At 43.5% G+C, this 27,033-nt stretch overlaps 1 protein-coding gene across 1 annotated transcript; it reads left to right on the plus strand.

The window, feature by feature from the left end:
• On the plus strand, nucleotides 1-26,680 carry LOC129388007 (uncharacterized). The gene is made up of 7 exons (XM_072284672.1): nucleotides 1-119; nucleotides 13,117-13,266; nucleotides 15,856-16,020; nucleotides 19,894-20,025; nucleotides 22,513-22,665; nucleotides 24,604-24,750; nucleotides 26,613-26,680. Exons 1-7 carry the CDS (start codon nucleotides 47-49, stop codon nucleotides 26,678-26,680), a joined length of 888 nt encoding a protein of 295 aa, XP_072140773.1. The 5' UTR covers nucleotides 1-46.
• The last annotated feature ends 353 nt before the right edge of the window (nucleotides 26,681-27,033 follow it).

Here is a 27,033-nt window from a genome sequence, read left to right on the forward strand (position 1 = left end):
GAGAATCCTACACAAACAGGCTGTGTGCCAAAAGAACACAGCCGCCATGAATATCGGCAGCGCATTAACGCTTTTATTTCTGGTTGGCATCTGCGAGTCATCGAATCTCCTGCCGTATGGTGAGTTGTACAAATCTCCGGCATCTCTAAGTTTACCTTGTTCTTTAGTATTTCCAACTAATAAAATAGACAGTATTATGTGACCTGTATAGTTGTATCCTACTGAAATTAAAAGCAATGAGAACATGGTGAAAACAACAATACGGATCTCTGATAACGATATTTATTTGTGAAAATATCATTTATCTTTTTTCATATTATGCCGGCGAGAAAATCAATTTATAACGTACGTACTGACAAGCTCGGTTCAAAAATATTTCTTGACGGTTCGACACAAATGGAAATATATCATATAGAAGCGTCAACTTTGCTCCAGTCAACTTCCTCCAACTTGGCAGCGGAACCCAGTAATCGATATCACCTTGCCGCAATTATAGGTTTCTATTGACAATATTGAGGTTCTTGTCCTTCAACTTGCAAGAAAAATATTGTGAAAAGTTCAGAACATGAAGTCTCTGAGCCACACGCAACTGATTTTCAGCAGATATAAACGTTTTGGCATAAGACAGCGAAATATCTAGTTAGGTATTTTGCCATGCCCCACATACATGTGCTACAAATATGCATATCGCTTAAAACAAGCATATTGCTGTTAAATGTTTTCTTGCAGAACCCTGGCAGTGCATTGTTTTGTGTTAAATCGAGACCCATGCCCGATAAGATCATCGCCGATGACAAATGTCCCCGCAGGAAGCAGATCAAAAGTGTTGTAGTCAAAGCTTTTTTAAAAATTCTTATAATTATTAAGCCTCGGCAGCCATATTGAACAGGTAACCCAGACGACGTTGACTGTAACACACTGCCACGTATTTATCCCGTCCTATCGACCCTCATTTCCATTTTATCCTTTCCTCTCCGCAACGATGACATGCATGTCTTCGCCAGTGTGAGCAATGCAAGAAACCCGTTGGCGAGCCTTATTTCTTTTCTCGCACTTCTGGTATGCCATGGCCTTCTCGCGTTCACTCGGCGACGACAGCAGGATGGCCCCCGTGGCCAACAACCAGTGATTCTTACTCGGCTGCTCCCAGTGATATGACTTCACTAAGAAACAGAACTAGATGGGCTCTTCTATTGCAGTTCCCCGTTGCCTGTGACGACAGACCGTACACTTCTGCTTCTGGGCCGCGAATCAGCACCAACGTGGTTCGCGATTATTTTCTAAAATCGCCACACTAGCAGCACGTTACATTGGCTTTCTTCGTCACTAATCGACACAATCAGAGCTCATTTACACCTCGTGCAGTTTGAGAAGTGCTTCCGGCTGCTTCATGCAACGCGAATAACTTTCGCGCCCTTCTGCGTGGTTTACCCTAATATTACTAAATATATGGTATTATGTTACGCAATAGAGGCGAGAGCCATCGAAGTGTGCTTAATACAATTTTTTTTCACGAATCACTCCATAAGATTGTCCAGTATAACTGTGGGTATGGAACTACTAGAGTGCTCAAATCAAGAAAGGTCTCATTAGAAGTCGGTCATCTTTCTTCTCAATCAAATGCACTTTGCCCGCAGTCTTCATTAACCCTGGGAGGTGTTATAGAAGTGCAAACAACACTGTTTCAGGGTAGCGTTGAGATTATTACATTATTGTATTCGAAATTCGAAATGCAACCAAACTTGCATAGGGAAATGAGCGACAATACTTTGTCGAAGGCAACCTGTGCTGTATGTTTGCAATAGTTATGATAGTTTTTTTTATTTAGAAAAACGTCGTAGGCATGTGAGGTACCTCACATGCATGGGGACGGGAGGGCATATGGCTCAATTTAACGCAAAATATGATCGGTAAAAACAATATTGATGCTTAAAAGCCTTCAAATATTGGCACAAAATGAAAAAAATTGCATACTTACAGAAAGATGGAAAAGAAAACGAAAGAACAGATGAGCATTGCCTAAAAAACATGAATTACAGCAAGAAGTAGTACATGAAAGCAGCGAGCTACTTTGCGTTGAGACGTTAGACACTGCGTAATGTAGAAAATAATACAAAACACATGGCATAATGCGGGACAGTGCATTGAAAACGCGAATGTAAGGGTATTGAGAGAGAGAGAGTGAGAGAGAGAGAGAGATAGAATACAGAGAAGGCCAGGGAGGTTATTCAGAGGTAGTTCCGGTTGGCTACCCTGCACGGGGGGAAGGGTGAAGGGGGATAAAAATCGAAAGAGAGTGGAAGGGGGGATAGAGATAAGAACCCGTGTACTAACTCAACCCTACGCACAGTGTGGAGAAATATGTCTGAGCAAATTACTGCAAAAGTCATTATGATTTTTGAGCAAAAGCAATGCTATCCTGACGGCTGTTCCAGAGTCGGATAGCGCGAGGCAGTGGTGAAAAGGTAAATGCTTCCGTCGCACTATATACGCGGGCGTAGCGGAAATTATTGTTCGAATTGCGCGAAGGGAAGACGTGGTGTTTTAAGCATGGTAGAGATATTCCGTAGGATTGAATGAATTTATGGAATAATGAGAGCAATGCAATATAACGGCGAGTACTCAACGACGGCAACGATAGTTAGGCTTTGATCTGCGTTATGCTAGACTGGGCGCTGTAATTTAACGTTATACCTTGAACTAGTTATCAGTTACCTACCGGTTACCTTGGACTAGTAGCAGTTACATAAGCGGGAAGACCTCTGTGTGATGATTTTTTATTTGTAAAAATTTGGGAAATTCGTACGACTTTCGCACACTTGCTTCACGTTGAACTATGTAGCTGCCTTACGAAACCTCTCGCAATCAACGTTTCGCAATTTGGCCTGAACCATTTTTTCAAGAACTAATTGAGGAAGTATATTGCAGCATATTAGGACGACAGAGTCGTACGATGACAGGCAAATCAACGCCAGAAGTGAATATTTTAAGGGGCTGTAAAGGCACCTAAGCAAACAACCTAGGTCTTAAAAAAATAATTTTATGTATCATGTTCTACTGAATACACGTTCATCTGGAAGAAATTTACGGCATTCTCGGTGGTTTAGACGAGAATGAAACATGTGGGCGCCCCACGTTGCATGAAGTAGGCTGCTTGAATCGTTTTTTGGATTTATTCACTACTACCGCAACCTTCCCAACATCATCTCTAGTCAAAAACAGCGACGCCATGTAATAAGGAAAATACATCTATATTGAGAGATGTATTGTTGAGCGCTTGCAAATTGTTTTTCTACTACTCGGAAGCTACTGGGTTCCGGTGACCTTACAGTATTCGAACTGTCATGCGACATGTCACTATGAATCCAGCCCGCAAGGTTGTTTTTCTGTATGTGCAACGATGCCCGAAAATAATTGAAACGATTACCAAGTAGGCGATATACAATATGTCAAGTGTCATCGATTGACGTTTAAGAAAAGCGGGACCCGACATGTCGCCTATAGCATAGCACGACAAAGAAATACTGAGAACTGAGCAGAAAACTGCAGATGTTGATGTTGCTTTTGCATTTGTATATTGCTTTGTTATGCCTGTTGCGCTCTGGTATGAACAAAAAAAAAAGCAGGGGGGATTCATAGCAATGCCGGAAACAAAGTAGAATGCCATTTCAGGAAGGGGCAGAACAAAATGAATGGATTCCTTTGTTCCAACAACAAGTGTCCATTGGAACTGCCTGCCTTATTCCATCGCCACTGTTGCAGACAATGCTAGTTTCAAGATAGCCGCAAACAACACGTTTTGTCAAAACTTTTTATGCTGCACACGTAGGCCTTTCTTTTTGTGCATACCATGTATTTCTGCAATGCCTTGGGGCTTAGAACACATTTCACTTAACAAATAACGAAATAAATGAAAAACCTGCATGCGACACAGTGGCCAGGCGCAGGCGTCATTGCGTACACGCTGCTGGTATTAACATCTGCATGTAGGTTTCACCTTCAGATCGCGTCCAATTCTTTCTGGTTGTCTAGTTGCTTTGCCGTCTAGATTTGTCCAAAACCATTTTGTTATATCTTTCAGCACCACAGTTTTAGTTACCATCGCAATAAATGACAACACTCGATCCCGTACAAAAAAAAGTTGTCTGAAATGCGTCTGTTTAGCTTGCGATTGCAAATATTTGGTAGTATGAAGACGCTACTCGTTTTCGTCAAAACAGTTGGAAACTTTTGTTCAGCATAAAACGATGTGACGGTGCACAATTTCGATATTTAGGAGCTCAGTGCCATAAAATATTAACCGACGATTACAGACACTCCCTAATATGAAATTTGAGCTCAGTTAGTTCTATGGGTGTTTTCATTTCGCGGTATATGGAGGCGTCGCACCGATCACTGGAAGAGCCACGAGGCGCGGCCTTGTACTTCTATAGACGCGCTACAAAGTTGCCGCTTCCCGGCACCTTATGCGACCGTAAGTTTTATCGGTAAACGCATGCGGCGAACGCTATGCGAGAAGGCGAGCGTTCTGGTTCTTGCGTTTTTCCTCGCTCGGCCGGTAACGTCGCTGCCTCGGAAGAAGGCGAGTTTCATGGTTCCTTTAAACACGAAAGTGTTTTATCCAGGCTCCACGATGAGCTTTCTCATACGGGTGTGACGACGGCGCGAACGCGTAAAATATTCTCTATCTTGACACGCATGGCACCGCCATCTAGGAGTGGTCGGGCGAAGTACTGCATCATGAAACTAACGAGCGCGGACAGTTAGAACTGCCGCAGTCTCACAGCCAAGGACGCTCCAACGCGGTGTGGCGGGGTGTAAGCGATGTATGCCTTATCCCGAGGTGACGAAGCAGTTTCCGCACGTGGTTTCTTTCTTTCGCGCCCGATAAGGCTGTGACGCCTCGTCGCCTATGGAGTGCAGCGTCCACATGCATCGGTAGTGCTTACACGCCGCGCACTGATTCGCTCGGGATGGCACCAACTAAGAAAAAACTGCTGCTCGCTTTGGTCCGGCGAGAGACACGTTAGCGTGAAGCAGTACGCCATCGCGCGTGCGCGGCGCGCTTTGCAAACGCTGCCACTCGCATTCCCGAGGCTGAGCGCGTCGCAGCTGAACTGGCTGTCCAACACACGACGCAACCGGACCAAACTGTTCGTACCATCGCCAAAGCGACTCGGCATCCTGACGTTTCCCGCCAAAAACCTGCAACACGGTCGCCGACCTGCAAATCGTGCGCTTTTCGCTGCAGAGCACGGGGAGTTCACGAAGCAAACATGCAAGAGCTTATGTGAAGAGACGTTTCACTTTCGTGTTCTGGCGATTCCTTTGAAAGCGGGCTGAACCCTATCTTATTCTCGTTCCCCCGATCCGCCGGCGCCGCCGCCGCCACGGATGCGTAGACGGCGCTAAAATCCCTTGATAACTTGAAAGTAGCGACACTCTTTGGAACTCTGCCGCCGCCGCGCGACCTCCTCGCTCCTCCTCGCCCCCTGCGCGTTTCCCCGCGGCAACCAGTTTTGCCCCCGTTTTTCTGCACGACGATTGTTGCCCTTGGAAACGCGCGAATCTTGAGTTTTGCTTGTGTTTTTCTTTTTCGTTCGCGCCATTTTCCTCCTGAGGACGGCTAGCTCGGCGCTTTAGCTAGGCGTAGCGAACGTTGTACGCTGTTTCCTGCTCTATGTGCTAGCGCTATGCCGGGCTGTTGCGCATACAACTGCATAACTGCAGCAAGGAGCCTGAAGACGGTTATGCCGTTTTTATGATACCACAAGGAAAGCGCGACGGCTTGGCAGGAAGCAGTGGCTGCATGACATTGGCCGAAATAACTTTGTTCCGACAAAGAACAACGTTGTTTGCGAGCTGAGGCGTCTTTCTTATAGCTCGTAGCAAAGCATCCCGTGATGCTGCATTTCTTTCATTCTTCCGGCCTGCTCACCAGCGTTTTTGTTGCGGTTGTCCTCAGTAGGCTTAATATTCTGGGGCGGCTCCACCACTTGGCACGTCGCTAACTGTTGTTATTCAGTCGGAAGTGCAGCATTATAGATTCTGCTATGCGCCCTGAAAAAATTAGTGGCAAGTATATCCGTGGTATTGCAGGTGATGAGCGTTAGCTAGTCAACATTGAGTTTTTTTTTTAAGTTTTAAGGCTAAAGCCTTTAGATCTCTATGTTTCAAGGTCGCGTTGTAATGGAAGTTTAGAACGACAGAAAGCTGAGCTAGTTGGTAAGGATTCATTATGCAAAATAGAAATGAGGCGTGCAGACAGGACACAAGAGTAGAGAAGTGGACAACACGAACGCCAACTATCAACTGAAGGCAGCACTGAGGCGAAAAAAGAAAGAAGACACAAAACTCATCTGCGCATGCTCAGGAATGGCATAATGCGCAGAATGGCATCTGCGCATGCTCAGGCATGGCCTATCTATAATGGTGGAAGTGCGTGCGTGAGTCAGCCTTCGATTACTTTACATAAGCAAGTGATGAAGTGCCTTAACAGTTATCTCTCACGTAGACCGGCCCGTGTACCCGATTGACACGTGGTGTTGCCATTCCTGAGCATGCGCAGATGAGTTTCTTCTTTTTTCGCCTCAGTGCTCCCTCCAGTTGATAGTCGGCGTTGGTGTTGTCCACTTCTCTACTCTTGTGTCCTGTCTGCACGCCTCACTTCTATTTTGCATAATGTAATGGAAGTATCACGTGACCCAAGGAAGGCCAGAGGTGATCCGAAGCATGTCCACCCCTGTATAAGAGGATGATTACCCAAGTTAATTAATGAATCGTTAGTGATTGACATAAAGTGGATTAGGGAGGATTAAGGTTGACTATAGTGTATTAATGAAGATTAAGGTGGATTATAGTGTATTAAGGATTAAGCTGCATGAATAAAGATTAAGGTGGGTGGAGGAGGATTAGTGCGCATTATGGTGGATTAAGGTAAAGGGTTGATGAAAGGGTATTAAGAACGATTAGGGTGGATTAGGGTCATGAACACGCATTAGGGGGACTAAGCCGCGTACAGGGAGATTAAGGTCGATTAATGAGGATTAAGGTGTATTAAGGTTGATAACGGGGGATTAAGACCGATTAGGATGGATTAGGGTAGATTAAGGTGGATTAGGGACCATAGAGCTGGATTACGTTTGATAGAGGTGTATTAGGGCGTATTAAGATAGATTGGGACTATTAAGCAGGATTAAGTTGGAATAATGTGCATGAATAAGGATTAAGGTGGATGAAGGAGCATTAGGGTGGATTAGGGTGGACTAAGGTGCATTAGGGTTCTTTGAGTATTAAGACACATTAGTCTACCATAATCCTCCTATGGCACATTAATCCACCGAATCTACATTCATCGACCTTAATCTTCCTTCATTCACTTTGATCCACCATAGTCTACGAAAGTCCCCGTTAATGCACCCTAATCCACCTTCATCATACTTAATGTACTCTAGCCATCCTTAATGCACTTCAATCTTCCTTAATCAACCCTAATGCTCCCTCGTTCACTTTAATCCACCCTAATCCACTATAATCGTCCTTAATTCACCTTAATCCACCCGAATCCACATTCATCTATCTTAGTCCACCCTAATCCTACTTATTTCACCATAATCCTCCTTCATTCACTTTAATTCACCCTAGCCCACCCTAATCCTCCTTCATTCACTTTCATTCACCCTAGCCCACCCTTATCCTTCTTTATGAGCTTTAATCCACCCTAATCCACCATAATCGTCCCTAATGGACCTCAACGCACCTTCATCCACCCTAATTCACCTTCCTCTACCTCAATCCAACCTAGTCCTCCTTTACGCACCTTAATCCACCTTCGTCGACTTTAATCCACCTTAATCCCCTTAACACAACCGAATTCATCTTAATCCAATCACTAATCAATCATTACTTTGCTAATCATTAATCATCTCTTATACGCGGCTGCACATGCTTCACTCTAAGAACAGTTTACATCCTTTGGATTGCCCCTTGTGCCACCCAACAATAATCGTCATCTGCCTTGATGCGTTCCCTTTCTTCAACGCTGCGAGCCCGGAACTTTCCAGTAACGAACGGCAAGCGTGTTATCAGAAGGGGCACTCCAAAGGGTGTAAACTGTTCTATGCTGATAACGCGCGTGCCGTTCGTTACTGGAAAGTTCCGGGCTCGCAGCGATAAAGAAAGGAAACGCATCAAGGCAGATGACGATTATTGTTGTGTGGCAGAAGGGGCACGCCAAACGGTGTAAACAGTTCTTAGAGTGTTTGGTTCGCTTCCCACCTTCCTTCGGTCACGTGATATTTTCCGTAACTCACAACGGGACCTTGAAAGAGAGGTCTGAGGCTTTCGCTTAATAATCCACACACAAAGGGATGTGTCACAAGCAATACTAGATCAGACGCACGAATTAACCCTCTGATCATATGGCAGAAAAATTCTCTGGAGTATAGAACTCGCCTCAAAGGTCAATTTACATCGGTATACCCCATTCACACGGCTTTAAGAAAAAACCAACCTCCTCATAAACGTTGCCTCCAGCATTATCGATGCTCTTCTTAGCATTTCTGAAAATTTTCAACCTCACTGGGGCGCGCAACTGGCCCAAAATAACACGCCTCCATAGAATCCTGCGGCCCGTCCGCGGGAGCCCAGGAGGAAAAGCGCGCCGTGTGCTGCCGGCGGGCGAGGAGAATCCAGGAGGAAACCACCGTGAGGAGGAGAGTGTCGCTACTTTCAAATGATCAAGGGGTTTTAGACGGCGCGCTCCTCTGGCGCCATCTCGTAGCGGTTATCGCAATTATTGCGCGGCACTACGTTTTTTTCTCGCGCGGCGCTCAGTGTTCACTTTCATCTCTCGCTGGGCTCATTCGCTCGCTTACGCCGAGGGAGAACGCGTACGCTCGGCGCAGGAAAGGACGTTTAAAAGCTGCGCTTTTAGACAGAACTACAGTTACTACTTCACTGCACATTCGGGCTGCACTTCTTTACATAGGAGTGGATGTAGCATTAAAGAAAAAAGCCAATGTGGTGCTATAAATGCTAAAAATGTCGTTGCTTCAAGAAGCGATGTTCTTCTGCATAGTTTGCACGTTCGGTTTTCACACTTCTCTGAATTGTCTGGCTTTAAAATTGTCAGATATCAACTCTTTTAATAACATGCTGTGCTATGGAGACTGGCTACGTGTTTTAAGCGTCTCTGATCTAGTTGAACGGTACTCGCACCACAGGGTCTCTAAAGACGAAATTCTTCAACTGCAGACCAGAAAACGAAATAACATCATTGCGGGAAGCAATATTGTGGCTGAGAGGAAAGGAATCAGAGCGTAATAACGCGAGAGAGAGAAGATCGGCGATGAGCGAGGGTGTTTGCGTGGTGCTGACGCAGAGGCGTATAGCACCGCGAGGTGCGAGTGCTTGAAGCTTCCTGCGGGGAAACGTAGAAGAACCTTGACACATAATTGATCGATATTTGTGCTCCCTGCCTACACAACAGTATGCGCAATGTTAGAACACAATATGCATTAGACAGTATGCATGGCCTCGGTCCTGACAATATGATCGTGCCATCGGAATTGCAAAACATTATTTCTACGTTAAGACTAAAAATAACACAGCTGCTGAGTGATGTGTATGGAGCTTTATTGCTCTGGCGAAGTTCCAGATTCTTCTATTTCATGGCAAATATGCGACCTGTTTTCGCGCTCACGTGGAGGGGTATCAATACACAGTTTGGGGTAGTTTTGGGCTAACTGGTATCTGTAACCAATGATGACAGGTATTGAGTACAATCTAGGAGAGAATAACACGTGAAGACACAAACAAAAGCGCACACTGACTACCGAACAGTCGGATCGCAGGGTTCGCAATGTATTACCTCCTCTGAAGGAATCGACCAAGCAAAAGATAACAGGCATGCACACCATGGAATTACAAATAGGGTTTGCTAAACAGGAGCTAATAAGTGATAGCAGTACGTGTTGCACTGCATTTTAGAATTGTTAAAAGTGTACACAGGACAATGTGAAAAAAGCACAAGAAACCAAAAGTGGCATGCGTGGAGTGCAGTGTCTATGCAATCTCCTTTCGCGTGTCAGAACTTATATGGACCAGACAAGGAGGTGTCGTTATGATATCCTTAGCGAGCGCAATTGAAACATTTATGAGATATCGGAAGGGCGCATAGGCAGATATTGCGGTTGGGAACCTCCTCCTTCTAGAATTCCGATGCTATTGCAAAAAAAAAACGACACAGATGACAGGGTAGATAAATAAGGCTGCGGAAATAAACGCATGGAAATCTAATGTGTGAACCGTGCTTCAATATGGTTGCCAAGAAAAGGTTCAGATCATGCGTGGCAAGATCCGCGGAAATGAGCGGCTACTATCTGCGGGTCCTGTTAGGTGTGTCTGTTTTGTTCTTACAGGGAAACTGTATACCTCTACTATTCAAGGAAACTTTCGTGTCGTTGGCGTGGTAAGGAAAAAACTTCCCATACGTGGGCGGATCCAGGAGATAGTGCAATGCCGGGCCGACTCACGGCTGAGGTGAAACAGGTGTTAGGCGATCCCCATACGTGGGCTGATTGCGAAGACAGTACAATGCCGGGCCGACCCGCGAGGGAGCTGAAGCAGGCGTTAAGCACTCCCCATACGTGGGCCGATCACGAAGATATTGCAATGCCTGGCCGACCCACGGCGCAGCTGAAGCAGGCGTTAAGCACTCTGCATACGTGGGCCGATCACGAAGTTAGTGCAATGCCGGGCCGACCCGCGGCGGAGCTGAAGCAGGCGTTAAGCACTCCCCATACGTGTACCAATCACGAAGACAGTGCAATGCCGGGCCGACCCGCGGCGCAGCTGAAGCAGGCGTTGATTGGCCCCATACGTGGGCCGATCTCGAAGACAGTCCAATGCCGGGCCGACTCCCGGCGCAGGTGAAACAGACCTTAAGCATTCCCCATACGGGGACCGATGCCGAAGATAGTGCAATGCGGGCCGACCCGCGGCGCAGCTGAAGCAGGCGTTGATTGGCCCCATACGTGGGCCAATCCCGAAGACAGTCCAATGCCGGGCCGACTCCCGGCACAGGTGAAACAGACCTTAAGCACTCCCCATACGGGGGCCGATCCCGAAGATAGTGCAATGCGGGCCGACCCGCGGCGCAGCTGAAGCAGGCGTTGATTGGCCCCATACGTGGGCCAATCCCGAAGACAGTCTAAGGCCGGGCCGACTCCCGGCGCAGGTGAAACAGACCTTAAGCACTCCCCATACGGGGGCCGATCCCGAAGATAGTGCAATGCGGGCCGACCCGCGGCGGAGGTGCAGTTCGCCATTAAGGTACCCGCATACGCAGCTTCGCTAGTCATCTTTGCAGAATGGAAGGCCACTGATTATTTTTTGTCTCCAATATGGAGCGCAAAACTTGCTGTCATCTAAGGGCTGACGCAGCCGTCTTTTTCGTGAAGGCGGCGCTCTTAGCTAGGCGCAGTAATGCCACCTAGCGCGGGTTTTCTTGTCGATTAGACTCAAGCGCCACCTGCCGGGGCACTGCTAGCGCCTACCGCGCGGAGCTAGGGCCAGTACTCACGCATAACCTCTGCAAAATCTAGGTGACGCATTGTACCTCCCACCCTTCCTGTTTTTTCTTGTTTTCCGTGCTTGTACACGTCCGGAAATGCTTTCAAATAGCCGTTTTTTTCCTGTCTTTACTTGTAATGTTCATAATAAGCAGTTGATATTTCTCAAAGCAAGCGTCTACACTGCCGGACGATGGAGCTCAGTCCAGCGCGTTATAAACCACGCAGCGGCCATTCTGTTTAATAACGAGAACATACAGATGAAAGTAAGATCATGAATAAGGAAAAACGAAGAATAGCTGCTGCTGTGCGACGAGAATCCGACAGATGCTTGATATTTGTCCCTTGCGCAGCAATTAGTACATTCATTTTAACTGTTTCGGACTTGCTTTGATTGCTTTGATCTGCTTTGAGCAGTTGATTGTAAAATATCCGGTTAACATATCTTTTTGGCTAAAACAACCAGTAGTAGCGCCAGCACCAAACCAACATCTAAATGAATGATCTACCGGCGTCATTTGCTCTGTCAACAGCTTATCGAAAGTAATTAACCAGATAAACTGCAACCGAGGGGTACACTTTTCGTTAGTCAGAAAAATATGAAGGAAACTGCTAATGAAGCAAAAGAAAGCTTCGTGAAATTTATTTGTTCTTTTTATAAGTGAAATAATGATAGGCCAAATGAAAATGAAAGCAAACAAACTTGCCGCTTTTGTGGGCACAACCCAAACCATTTGTTTGTTTGACTCTGGTTATTTGGACCACTCGTGTTTCTTTAACATCATCGCCGGTGTTTTAGCATTTCGCGCCTGTCGAAATGCAGCCGCCGTGGCTGGGATTGCATCCCGTGACCTTGCAGTAATCCAGTTCGAAGACGTCGTTTATGCTAGTAGCCACCAGAAGATCGTTAAAATTCCGCATGTAATAACAAAACAAGGTATAGGGGTTTCACTTGCTGTGGATAAATAAAAATTGATATGAAACTAATTTTTTGCGATGACCCCACATAGAGGAGCAGTTTTCGTCCACAGACAGGCCCAAATTCTGCTTGTTCATATTGAGCCTTTGCACCTTGTTACCAATTTGTGATTGCAGAGTCACAAAGTTTGCCAATCATAAGTTGAAAGCTAAACGTAATTTTTTTGACAGCGAATCAATTCAGTGGAAAGTGTTTGACTACGTAAATGTCGAAACGCACTTCCTAATAACTGAGAAACACTCAAAGAAAATGTCAATGAGAGGTTGCTGCCTGGGGGTTGTCCCGCGGTTCATGCTATATGCCTTGCTTTGTTATTCGGTTTGTTTTTGCTATGCTCTTCAATTGCACCCGAGATCTTTGTTAACAAACCATTATGGAAGCACAGCACATTGTAGTCTTCCTTTTTCCTGAGTGTGAAAAAAACTAGTCAATACGCAATGCAGCTCTTATATGTCCTGACGAATATAACTATAATAAAGTATATATTAAAGTATAATAAATAATGCTGCTTCTCGCCTGTATGCCGGCTTACGTCTAGTTTTCTTTCCAATCTATTTGCCTCAGATATGAGATGTGATATCGTTCAAAGTAAAACCTCAACCAACTGCACAACCAGGGGATGGTACTTTGATGCCAGTACAAGACAGTGCTTTCCAAGTTGCATGACAGCGCCATTTTCAAGTCAACTAGAATGCCAGGGAGTGTGCCGAAGCGGTGAGGAATGTTTCTCGAAAGCATTTCATTTTCATAATCTGTCAGCGCAGCAATAGATGAAGACAAAAAAGAACAAGCGATCGTTTTTGTCTATTATTGCTTCAACAAATCATGAACATATTCAAATTGACCTTCTTCTCGCTACTTCTGTTTTATACGTTTGTTAGTTGTGCAGCGTTGAAATGATCTGAATTGTCTTACGTGTGCGCTCACATTGAGCGCACACGATGAAGAAATTTATATGTTGTCGCTTGTATGTTTACTAGAACGAACTGTCAAAAAGAAAAAGCACCTTACAACGTCAAGTGGTGTATCTCATACAGTGCATAATATTGACACGTTGTAGTGACGACGAAGGAGACAGCAGCAAAAATTATTAATCACGAACAACATCTTTATTGTGTGAACCTGTATCCAGCACAAGAAGTTGCACTCAAGCCCAATAATATAGTCAAGCACAGTCGACGATCGTCGAAGTCTGTTCAGTGGGTGAAGCGCGTCGGCCTTAATACAGTACTCGTCGAAGATTCCAGTGTTATCGCTGTTGCCGGCGTGCCTTGCAAGAAGTACTCACTACTGGCATTGCGGATACAGTCGTATTACCCAAGTTCCGGTAACAATTCACAACGAATATAACCATAGACAATATTCGAGAAACTTCTGTTACATGCAGGCGTGGCCTGCGGCGAGCGATAACGTTTAAAATTTGCTAGCTTGGGAAAAGCGGTCACCGGAGAAATATAAAGAAGTACAGGTGTTAATATTTTAATGGTGTTCAAGTTTTGTAATTATTTGTGTGTTCTAGTGTATCATTTTATTCTGGTTTAGCACTGTGTTGTATTTGAATGACAGCCGTAATAAGAAGGGCTGCGCAAATCAACATGTAATACTTTGTTGTGCCTTAGCTTACTCAGATGGTTTAACAAATTCATGGTTAATTTCATTTGCAATCCACGTAGCTTGACAAGTTGTTTTTTTTTACGTATTTCCGCTTAATTAGGTGTACGAAAATTATTAGTTGGAAGGTTATGCTGCTGTCGTCCACAGCTTCTTTTCTTGTCTGGGTGCTTTATATTGCGCAACACACATTATAAGTGACTCCAAATGCGACAACTTTCGTTACCTTTGTTTATTTGAGAATTGATTGTCTAAAGCAGATTCAACTAAAAAGTGTGCGATAAAACATATACAAAATAAATACACAAAAATTACAGAAACATGAAAATGTTTATTGTTGACTGCGTCGTTTTTACTTGATGATGAGCATCAGCGCCAACTGGAATGATACAATTTCATTGTCCTCGCCACCGCTCTGAGAAACAGCCCCCAAAGACAGCGTTGACACACTTCAACATACCACTTTCTGAGCAGAAAATCTTGAAAAGCAGCCTGACACAGTATCCTCAGCTGAAAGCGATGAAGGCGCTACTGAAGTTCCTCCGGCCAAGTGGCCTGATTGGATGACTCTGATATTGCAGCATTGCTTTTTTTTTTCTTTGCGTCCACTTGTAGGTGTGCTTCCCCGTGTCTCTGTCTGGGCATGTGCTTTTTTTGTCATCTTTCTCCCTCCCCTTAAACCTGCACCATTGCAGAGTAGCAAATTGGTTAATTATCTCCCGGTAAGCCATTGCACTTTTCCCATCTCATTTATCTTTCTTGGTTAATTTTCACTCCATTTTGAAGTTCAGTTGAAAACGAAGTACCGGTTTTCAGTTGAATCTTATTCTTAGCGAGGACGACTATATGGCGGTAGCGAAATCATATATCTGAATGATTCTTCAGATGAAATACGGAAAAGACATTCCTACTATGTTCAAGCCAGGGACTAGGTTGTCTCCTGCAATGCCCTAATTCTATTGTGAAATGCTACTTGGTTCAAGCAAATATCTCCAAGGTAATCTGTTTTTTATCGTGCCTATCCATTTTGCCAGCATCACCTTCAGCACAAGAGGTGAAGGGCACCTTTTTTGATATCTTATCAATATGGCCGCGAATGAAACGAGCTTGACTCTAAAGATCTAAAAACTAAATGTTCAAGTGAAGTGCTCTAATTATTAAGTAATTGTGTCTTAAAGCATTTGTCACCTCATCCTGTCGATCACTGCTGAGGGGTCCTTGTTCCAACTTCCTTAAAAGGATGTTGAATATACTAGAACATCCCAATCAAAGAGATGGTATTATAACTAAACGTTTTTTTTATTGTTGCAAATAAATTGCAAATAAATTATTCTGGAACGTTGTTATATACATTGCTCCAGCGCTTTCAACTACAGTGGTATTTATAGGTGCTCATGGCAGGCTGCGAAATACTCGCGGTCATCAAGTAAACTTGGCATCCTATTTGTCTTAGGGCATGTGACAACAATATTTTTGTATTAGTAAGACAATGTTTACTGCAGTGTACGGTGCCACTAGAACTACGAAACTTACTTTGTGTAATACTCTAATAGGTTGCTATCGCTATCACTTCTGTGCATTTCGAGTGAAACTGCAAATAATTATCCTTGTTTTGAAATGAATTCAAAAATAAATAGTCGCTTTAGTCTATGTTTAAAGAAATAGTCTCGCATTAACACTTTACGATTGCAGGTGAAGCTTGTCATTTCCAAGTGGAAAGTGACCTGTGCTTGCTCAATGTGTTTCCTGTGTACGTCTTCGATATGATCTCACGAAATTGCTTCATGACATACGACTGTTCTTTCTTCGGAAATAAGTTCCCTACTTCTCAGGAATGCGAACACACTTGCGGAAGACGTAAGTAACCTTGTTGAATTGATAGGGCAGATTCAGGTTGTAGTTATTTTTTGTGTGCTTGAGTGTTTTTAGAAATAATTTGACAGCGCTTATTGACGTTGTACAGTGTCATGGACCGGTAGACTAATTTTAGTGTGCTGAAGGCTCTTTTGGCCGATGAAAGCTTTACTGTGAAGTGGTTAACAAGTTAACATTCTATCTATTTACTCAGAACTATTGTAGCTTTCACTTTTTTTTAGTATGGATGCATTTTTCTTGCTGTATTTGCATAGTATGAGAAGAAAATTTTCAACGTAATGAACAAATTGTAACAATCTATTCAACTTTCCAAATATAAAGTTAGAGCTAGCAAAGATACATGCACGGAAATTAGCAATTGTGTACTTCTATAACTATATTGAGAAGTTGGATGTAATGCAATTTCTAAGCTCATGCGTATTCGTCGTTTTCTTGATAGTGTAATCTTTCTGTCATGGTACAACTAATTCACTCATTTTTATCGCGTGCGAGCAGTATAATAGAGTTTCAACATCTCATGTATTCTTTGACCCTTTAATAACCAACGCCTACCTGTTACGTAAGGACACATTATCTTGTAGGACAAGCGCATATTAGGAAAGTGGGTCGGTCTGTTACACAGCGCCTCACATAATACCTAGATGTTGTTCAGATCATTTGATATTTAAGAAGACACGCATTACTACCTGTAGTTTACGCCTTTCAGTGTCAATTCTTTCCCTTTGCGCTGTCCAAAAAGCCCAAATTAATTCCAGCAAATTCACGCAAATTCACTTCACGATATCGACGGACCCTGGATTTTGGAAAAAGTGTAAGAAGTTTAGCCGTAACACGCCGTGACACACTTTCTGTGGTTATCATGTGTGCAAGAGGCACAAGGTCGGACCTAAAGAACGGTATTTTAAGTCATGATTCAATCTATAGTAAGCGTATCAAGCAACGTATTGCTGTTATTGTCCGGTGGGAGGTCTATATATAAATAAATGAATAAATAGTGCATATCTATATATATAGATTATATATATATATATATATAATCTATATATATAGATATGCACTATTTATTCATTTATTTATATATATAAATCTATATATAAATAAATGAATAAATAGTGCATATCTATATATATAGATTATATATATATATATATATATATATATATATATATATATATATATGCACTATCTATTTATTTATTTGTTTGTTTTATTATTTATTTCATTTTTTATTTAACTATGATTTTTTCATTTATATCAGGGTATTAGTGGCGCAGCTTGATAAAGCATTGGCGTGGAAAGCTTGCATTGAAAGGCGGCCCTGCTGTAACCTCGATTTGCTGTCCTTGAGGAACCCTTCTGACGTTGCCTCATGTCGGCATGCTAAGGACAAATTTAATGGACCTTTGTCAATATACGCCAAAGAAGTAGATTCCCAGTGGCGCATAGATAGTTTTCCTAAGTTGACGTCACAAAGGCTTATTGAAGAACTGCACGCCCCTACTCGTTGAAGAGCGGCGCAGTGTCCATACTGTCACATGTTCGGAGACCCAAGTTGGTTCATTAGTTCATATCGAACAATGTTCCCTCACTACAGCAGCTAGGTGTCCTGCGCTTTCGACCGTGGACTACACAGTGACCCAGATAGGCGGACAAAAGTTAATTATAGAGTCTTATTTGCCAAAACCACGACGTGATTATGAGGCACGGTGTAGTGGGGGACTCCGGAAAATTTCGACCACCTGTGTTCCTTTCATGAGTGCTTAAATCTAAGTACCCGGGTGTTTTCGCATTTCGCAACCATCGAAATGCGGCCGCCGTGGCCGAGGCAGGAAAATGGTTACATATATACATAAATAGGCATACATATAAAAACAGTTACGCCTGAAAACTGAGAAGTGAAGTCCCCTAAGAATGCAAACGCATGAAAACGCACAGAAATTATTACCCGTGTAAAGGATGCCACAAGCTCGTCTGAGAATTCTGCTTTGCATGCAGAATTCTCAGACAACGTACAGAAATACCGCCAATTCCGCCTTTCTAACGTTGTTGTGGACCCTATACAACACTTAGACATTCGGCGAGTACTAAATGACGAGAAAAAATTTGAGGGCGCTTAGGCTTTTCCTTTAAAACTGGAACGCGATAGTATTCAAAGATCTCCCACTGCTTAATTACACTTCCTGGCAACTACAGCCTATGCAACCGTAATATTTACCGCGAAACCCTGGCGGCCAACGCACTACACGAAGGCGAGCTTTCTCATATAGAAAGGCCGATTCAGATGATGTGGGCCGATTACGATATCAGTGCACAGCTGCAGCGAAAAAAGTACATCATTTGCTGGTTTCTGTTATTGTTCCGCACTTTTAATATTTCAGTATGAGACGAGCAACATAATAGGCATGCGCTGTCGGCATTCCATTTCGTGACATTTGTTTGTGGGCTGGCATTGTGGAAATTCTGAGGAATATCTTTGCCAAGAATTTAAGACAAGATATGAGCAACTTTAGGGATGGAATGGTGTGGAAATATAATGCGCATACACCGCATCTTGTAGAGAGACGCATAGCACATATATACACCCAAATATATGCGGCAATGCTCACTCACCGACAACTACGCCGATGTTGACACCGGCACCGGATTTTCGGTGACACGGGGCCTTTAAAGCTACCGCGTTAAATAAAGAGGAGATCCCTCTGGTGAAAAGACGAATTAGAAGCCCATTTTAGCAAAGTTTCAAGTAAGTTTTGTTGTAAAGGACCCCTCTTCTATGACAATTGATACTTTCTACAGAACAGTAATGTGGCATAGGCCTCAATGAGGCTGATGGAGCGCTTAGCACAATTCCAGGCGTTAGCATTTAGAGACACCTTGCACACCGTTGACGATGAATGCGAGTGTTTCATAGCACATGCGTGTCGAGCAAGATATAGAGCGGGGAATACAGATTTTACATGGTAACTTTTTGATATAAGACGCCGATAACTGCATTACCACCTGCAAGACCACGAAGGCTAAACACAGTTTTTGAACAAAACGATGCCTAGTGGGTACTCATGATGAGTAATTCGAGTGTTATATCATGTTTTTTTAGAAGTTTATCACGAATCCGGGCTTTAATTGTACGCCTTTATTTGTATTGCAGAGTAAATTTATGTCGAGAGCAGGTAAAGTGCATTTTATATACTGGTTTTGTCTTCTTCGGCGCAGTAACCATGTCTCATTATGGCTATAATAAATTGACGGAGATGGCGGAAATTTGTCTTTTTCTGCATATCCTTGTACCAGTTGGTCGATTTTTCTCTGTAGAGAAATGAAAACGCGACGAGTTGCAGAAAGGGACTCCTGTTCTATAATTCTTGGTCAGGATGGTTCCGGAGGCTTCTGTTACTGTTCGTATGTTATCGAAGGCGTTTCACATCTGTTAGCTTGAGGAATACGCTAGTATCATGGCGTATCAACTGTGGAAAGTCTCGCCAATACCACTTGCACTTTAAAATATGCACTTTTTGTCCTTGTCAGGGACAGGTAACATTGCGGTTACTCTGGAAAGAAAATTCAACGCACTTTTATCGAGATATGCTCATTGTAAACAGTCTTTATGCGTGCTTAAAATAGGCAAAATAGAAGAATTGTCACACATGAATTTCGACGTTTCATTGCATCCGCAAAACACTGCGTGGCATCTCGAAACACTGCGTGGCATCTCGTATGAAAGCATTACTAGATAACGAAGCACTCTTTAGAATTTCGTAAATCTAAACTTTAGCCGTAAGCCAAATAACCCAACGATTTAGGTTATCTAAAGTCGTGGAGCGCTTCTTCACTGAAAAAATGCTCAAATTCACGCAGGAGATCTGCAAACTACGAAGGGTATGGTCGTGCCTATTCTGCATGCTGGTCAACAGAACCCCATCGGCCAAGCTACTGCTCAGTCGCAGATGAACCTTGGCGGTGGAAATATTGTGCCGCAGTTACCAAGTGGTAAGTAAACTGAAGTGTTGGTACTATCATTTTATCATGACTTCATTTTAGTTCTTGTATGATACTTACAATGCGCATCTGATATACTATGGAGGCCCAACTCTAAAAGCACAGAGAAAATGTGTAAGCATGCCAGGGTGGTACTAAGAACTGCGTGACGTACGAATTAGAGATAGAAGACAAGTCTAGCGTTCGGATTCAGCTGCAGCACTAGCTCCTGTAACATAACCTTTTATTTAAGGATAAATACTTGAACTTCTATGGCGCAAATGTCAAACTGGCCCTACAATTTCATCTACCTATGAAGCTCTACAAAGAATTATTTACATGGAAAAAGCGCAACTAACCAGGAATTGACATGAATTTGAGCAGTACACAAGTGTGACGCTCCGACTCAACAGCACAACTAGCTGCTGCATCTGAAGCTATATACAAGGATATGGACTAGAAATAATTGTATCGCACAAATATCGTTCTTTTCACGAAACAAAAGTCCACTCTGGAGTTCTAGAAATAAATATCCATATAGAGAAAGCAAAACTCTGAGTGCAGGATAACGGTTCCTATGAAAACCAGCAGAGAGATGTATGCCGCGCGTTGAAAGAAATTGAAATTGATCGACACAAACTTTTATTTGTGTTATGATTGAGGAGCTTCCCAATAGGGTGGAACTCTTAGTTGAGGGCCCTATTGGTGGGCCCTCCATGTGTCCGCTAAATCAGCAGCCGCTAATACTTCTAGTCTAAGCAGATCTGCCCAGTACCCTAGGAGCAAGTAGAGGGAAGAGAAATTGGTAGTAGGCATGGTTGTTCTTAGTCGGGGGAAGAGGATTAAACTGTTATACAAAAGGCACAGTATGAAAGAGAAATTGGTAGTAGGCACGGCTCTCTTTAGACGGAGGAGGGGGACTTTAATTTGTTCAACAAAACGGACTGTATGAATTCTTGGTTTTGTCTCTGCTTGAAAGCTGGAATGCTGAATGGAATTTCTCTACATTTGCTGTCTTGTACGACAATATTATGGCATGCGCATGATGAGAACCGCAGTTGCTCGCGAAAGATGACAATGTTGTGCAAACGATAGAGGTCGGATTTTTCTGAAGGCTATAAGCACAGCACTTGTTCCATTCATAAAACTGACTATGGTGATGCAGCGCACAGCACAGGTGTCGTTCATATTGAACATCTAAATTTATAAAAAGTGCAAAACGAACCAAGGCATGACAGCCACAGGTTATATATATATATATATATATATATATATATATATATATATATATATATATATATATATATATATATGTGTGTGTGTGTGTGTGTGTGTGTGTGTGTGTGTGTGTGTGTGTGTGTGTGTGTGTGTGTGTGTGTGTGTGTGTGTGTGTCGTTTACAAATTTCTCGACTCCATGCAGTTTCTCAGGATAATCAACTGATTGCAAAGTCACCATTATTAGATTCCCAGAATGGCATATATTTACATTCCTTCTACTTAGTTTAACTTAGCCACATAACCTTTTCTTTAATCAGAACCAAACTTATTCGGCAACAGTGACAGCTGCATAAAGGGTCTTCGCTAGTGCTCTACCTTGCAAAATTACTTTGCCACAGTTATTGTTTACCATTTGCACATTTCTGTGAGAATTATTCCGTTTGATACAAGCCGCCTGGGTGTCGCTTAAGCGTCGTGTCATTACTGCTTGCCTGAACCACTACAAGGACATCAGCGCTGCAGTTTGAACAATTGTTGTGGGCGTCCAATATTATATGTGTGAGCTCTACGATTGTCATCGGAATGAAGCTGGTGAAATGGAAGGCCTACTCGACCATATGACAACAAATTGTTCAAGAATGAAAGCCATAATTGAGTGACAATTTTTCGAAGCAGGACACGCAAACTCGTCTATACTCTTTTTCTTTTTGTGCAGTCCATTTTACGGAACATGATGGCTTTTGTAATCCCTGTATTTTTTTTAGTTTCTCATTGTTAATCCGAAGCGATTACCATTCTTTTGGGTCCAGTGAATAATGGCACTAATGACGATACTTCCAATATTAGTCTCCGAAAGCAACAGTGTTTGTTCCATTCTTTCTTTACTTGCGTGACTTCTTGATGAGATGTATGCGTTAGTGTAGACGATGAGTCGTAAATGCAAATCCTGACAGACAAATGGTGCGAACTCAACATAATAAAAGACTGTTATATAACCAATAACAAATCCAGAAGCTGGTGAGTGCAACGCTGCGCACTTATGTTCGGGGTCCTTTCCCGTTCTGCTAATGGAAAGGCTGCAGCTATTCAAGACTGTGCACTGCATATGATGTCAGTGAAAATACTACGCTGGATCTGGAGTACCTATGCTAGTTCGGTACGTGGTCGTGGTAATGTACATATAAATTAAACGTAACATCCGTGCATAAGTTCTATGAGTACAAATACGGGAGCTATGACAAAACGTGAGGTGTGTGTTATGTTTGATATGGTCCATTCAGGCATCGGACTACTGCCCGGAAGCTCCATCACGACGGGCACCCAAGTACAGAGCCCACAAGGAAGCGTAAACGCTTTGGTGGGACATCAAACAACCGCAACACAGTCAATGACAACTACTGGCGCAGGAATAGCGGGGATTTCTATAACAAATGGTGAGCGTGCTTCATTTTTCTTCCGCACAGCTTTAGAGTCTTAACGACTTAATCATCGCCATACAGTGGGCTGGTACACTTTAAAATTGAGAAGTATGCGCCACTTTGTTTGAAGCAAAACACACAACTCAACTTATGTGTGTGTCCTAAAGTGTTACTTCGGCAGCCTAAACTTGTTTTCCCGTTCTCTTTTGTTATCATCTTCATTTAACTTTCACAATGCTGTCAATAAACGTCAAGTTGAAAGAAACCTCTCTGGTTTTCACATTTTGTCCTCGACTTCCCCCTTTTTTTTCAATTTGCCTAGCCGGAGGTAATTTCAAATGCGAGCTCATCCAAGGTCCCACAGTTTGTAGCAGATGCGCGCGCACCTACATGCGCCCTCTCGATGGTCGCTATTGGCTCGGTCAGTTCTTGCTTCACACGCATGTGCAGCTTCTTCCAGGTGCCTGCTTGCCCAGCTCTAGTAACTTCGCGCCTACTCGCCTTACTCTATTCTCCGGTACTTGTGTGCGCGCCGGAAATAGGCGTAGCTCGGTTGCGCTAACTGCGCTATTTTGCGCGTAGACATCGGCCTCTACGACAATGCGGCCAGGAAGGTACCGGGAGGAAGAGGAGCGTAAAAGTGCAAAGGCTCTGCAGAGACTACAGGAGTATGCGACGCGCAACGAAGCGACGATGCAGGAGGTGAAGCGACGGGCCTACTAGATACGTACGACGGAAGACAGCAGCACGCCGAGCGAACTATAGCTCAGCAAACGAGAACCACCGAGAACAAGTGACACCGACTGGAGTACTGGCTTTTGCGGGACACATACGCCTGGTTTCAAAAGCACTTTGTCGAAGACAAATTGGGCGCGGCGCGTACCGTCTGAAACCGCCTCTACTTGCGATTGTACGCCTTCAGGGCGTCGCTGCCCGCCCATGTGGCAGTCTTCTAGTGACCATTCCACCGCAGGGCGTGATCTCGTTGCGGTTTTACGCCATGTGCAGAGGAGAAGTGTGTCCCATTAACTTAGATAATGATCGAGCATGGCATCTGCCGTAACTTGTTGCGATGCAAAGCATGACCCTTTGAAAGTCGGCAAGTGCTCCTTTTCTACTCATTGGGATTTTCCAACGAAGTGGAGGATTGCGAGAGCAGTTAAGCTAGTAAGTTTTTTCCCCCGATAGTTGTAAACATTTGCGTTGAAATATTCTCATTGGTGAGCTTACTAAGCTGAAATGAGCCCATGGCGGGCTAAGAATTTTTTGGGAGCAGCAGGCACAACATCCGAGTCATGAAATTAATCTTCTAGAGACAGAGGACACACTCCGGCAATTATACAGAAAGACGGAGACTTCAGCTTAGGAAGATGTCCCCCCACATTAACCTGGTCAATTAGCGCGGCTGGATATAGTTTAGGCGAACATCTTCTGTAGGTTATCTTTTTCCAGACTTGTGATTACGTGGCCCCGCATCAGAAGGTTTTCGAAAACAATACGAAACTCTGCCGCTGAGGCATCAGCCCAAATGACGTGATGGCTTTTGGTACTGCCTCAGGGCGCTTAAGGTTATCGTCGAAGTTTGAGCCAAGAACAACGACGTCATGACTGTAGACTAGACTGGTATGCCATTTGAAACCATTCAATACCGTGTTCATTACACGCTGCAAAGTTGAGGGTGCCGAGAGAAAGGCCGAATGACGTGACCTTCAATTCATAGATGCCGCTGGTGTGATAAAGGCTGAAATGTAGCTTACGAGAAAAAGAATAAGAAAGTAGGTGTATCCATACCGGTTATCTGCTTTGCAACATTGGTTTTTGAAAGGTCTTGTTCAGTAAATCTTGTACTGTGCGAGAAGTCCGTGATGAACTTTGTTTCCTTGAACCCTGCACTGGATACCTGTTATTTTGACAGATAATAAAACAGGGGATTACGTTCGAAAACTTTTGCAGGACAGCAACAATCCACAGGCCACGCAGTCAGCAGCATTACTGCCGTCGAACCATCAGCAAACTTGAGTCAACATGAAGGTGTTGGTCAAGCGACTCCGCCACAGACGATGCTTGGTAGTGGAACTGCTGGGGAACAAACAGCCCACGGTGAGTTATTTTCGTTAATCTTAGTCCACATTCTGATCCTATCAGTCTGTGGAAGGCATGACGTTTACGTGAGTTTAGCTCGTTACAGCAGACTCAATGCAAGAATTAAATCTATAGTCGTATTCTTCTGGACATCAGTTCTTTATAAGCAATAAGCATAATAAAGCCAGTCAATATTCTCGCAAAGCCACAACGGGAAAGATACGGCTTGTCAAAACATGTATTGATTATTCAGTCATACATCCTGAATCCCTATAGGAGCCTATTTCAGAAAGGCAACTCCCCGCAAGCGGGAGAGAACCCAGATGTTTAGAATTACGCATGCACTATTTTACTAATTAGTTTTCGTGGTGGCCATCCTGCCACCTACTTTGTTTGTTGCTTGGGTACATATACGTGCCTAGCCCCGAAAATCTTACTCAGTCAACTGAAGGCTATGACCTGCATGACAAGGATGTGTGTATGTGAGCATTGTTTGTCTTCTAAATGCAATGTTCCCTGTGCTCCAACTCTGTCACAGTTACGAAATTACACTTCCACCATAGTTAACTTCGTTTACTGCTGCTGTTCACAGAAGGTCGACACTGACATAGGTCGGCAGCACATCGCAAATGTGGTGCTCCGACTGAGTAGCGCAACTAGCCGCGCTAGCTGAAGCTATATACAAGAATAAGGAGCTAAAATATATTAATAGCAGAAATATCGTCCTTCTGATGTATTTCCAGTACACTATGGAGTTCTCGAAATAAATCTTCACATAGAGAAAAGGAAAATCAGAGTGCATTGTAGCGGTCCGTATGAAAAATAGCAGACAGATGTATCTAGTGCGCTGAAAGTAAGACGGATCGGGACATTTATTTTCGCTATTTATTTCGTTATGGCAGCGTATCTTCCTAGTAGGGTGGATCCCTTAGTTGAGGGCGCAATTCGTGGGCACTATGTGTGTCCGCTTAATGAGCAGCGGCTAGTACTTCGATTCTAAGCTGAACAGCTCACTCGCGCAGGAGGGAGTTCAGCCAGGTCAGAGAAATTTGTAGTAGGCACGGCGGTTCGTAGTAGTGTTCGTAGTAGGCACGGCCCGTAATCGGTTCAACAAAACGGACTGTATGAATGTTGGATTTCTCTGTCTTGGAAAGATGGAATGCTGAATGGGATTTGACTAGAGTTTCCATCTCGTGCGACAATAATGTGTCATGCGCGTGCTGTGAAACGCAGTCGCTCGAGAAAAATGGCAATTTTATGAGAATGACGAGGAGTGCAGATTCTTTTGAAGATTATGATGACAGCATATTCGTTCGGTACATAAAACAGATTTTAGTGATGCAGCGTACAGCACAGGTGACTTCTATAGTCACCTGCTAAATTGAACAAGCCTGTAAAACGAGCCACGCCCTGAGAGCCGCAGGTTATGTATGTATATATATATATATATATATATATATATATATATATATATATATATATATATATATATGTGTGTATATATATACACACATACAGGAAGGCCTTGCAAGGGCTGACCGCAGGACGGGGCTTACTGGCGATCACGGCACGGCCCTTCATCTTCCTATTCAGTCGGCACATACGTATAGGCGCGTTTGCTTCATAACAGTATATATATATGTATATATATCGCTTCAAAAATTTAACTAATCCACACAGTTTCTCAGGACAAACCTTAATTTAAACATCGATCATTACTAGGTTCTGGCGAGAGCAAGATGCGTAAAATTTGATACTTTTGTTTTATTTATATCGTTTAACATACCAACGCACTATTTTTATTCTGTTCAGTCAGAAAAAAAAACATTCGGCAACAGTGATAAGTGCATAAATGCTCTACTTGTGCTCTACTTTGCAAGATTACTTGGCCACAAGTATATTGTATTTGCAGCATTATGAGGGAAATACCTTCGTGGATGTGGCATAAGCAATTTGTCATGACTGCTTCCCTGAACGACTTCAAGAATATCAGGACCCCCCCCCCCCCCCCCCCCTTTTCTGCGTGTGTTGTAGGCTATCTATACTATGTGTTTGAGCTCTGCCACTTGAAACCAACGAAAGTTGTAGAAATAAGTGAACAACTTGACGATAGCACAAGAACTTATTCAAATACGAAAGCTTTAAACGTGAGTGGCAGTTTTACGAAGCGGGAAACGCAAACTTGTCTATACTGTTTCTTTCTGTCCAATCCATTTTAAGGAACATGGTGGCGCGTTTTATCCCCTTTTTCGTACTTAAGGAAAGGAAATTCCAACTAGAACCAACCTTGCGTTGATAACT

The sequence above is a fragment of the Dermacentor andersoni genome, chromosome 10, assembly GCF_023375885.2.
Source record: "Dermacentor andersoni chromosome 10, qqDerAnde1_hic_scaffold, whole genome shotgun sequence".
Taxonomy (NCBI): domain Eukaryota; kingdom Metazoa; phylum Arthropoda; class Arachnida; order Ixodida; family Ixodidae; genus Dermacentor; species Dermacentor andersoni.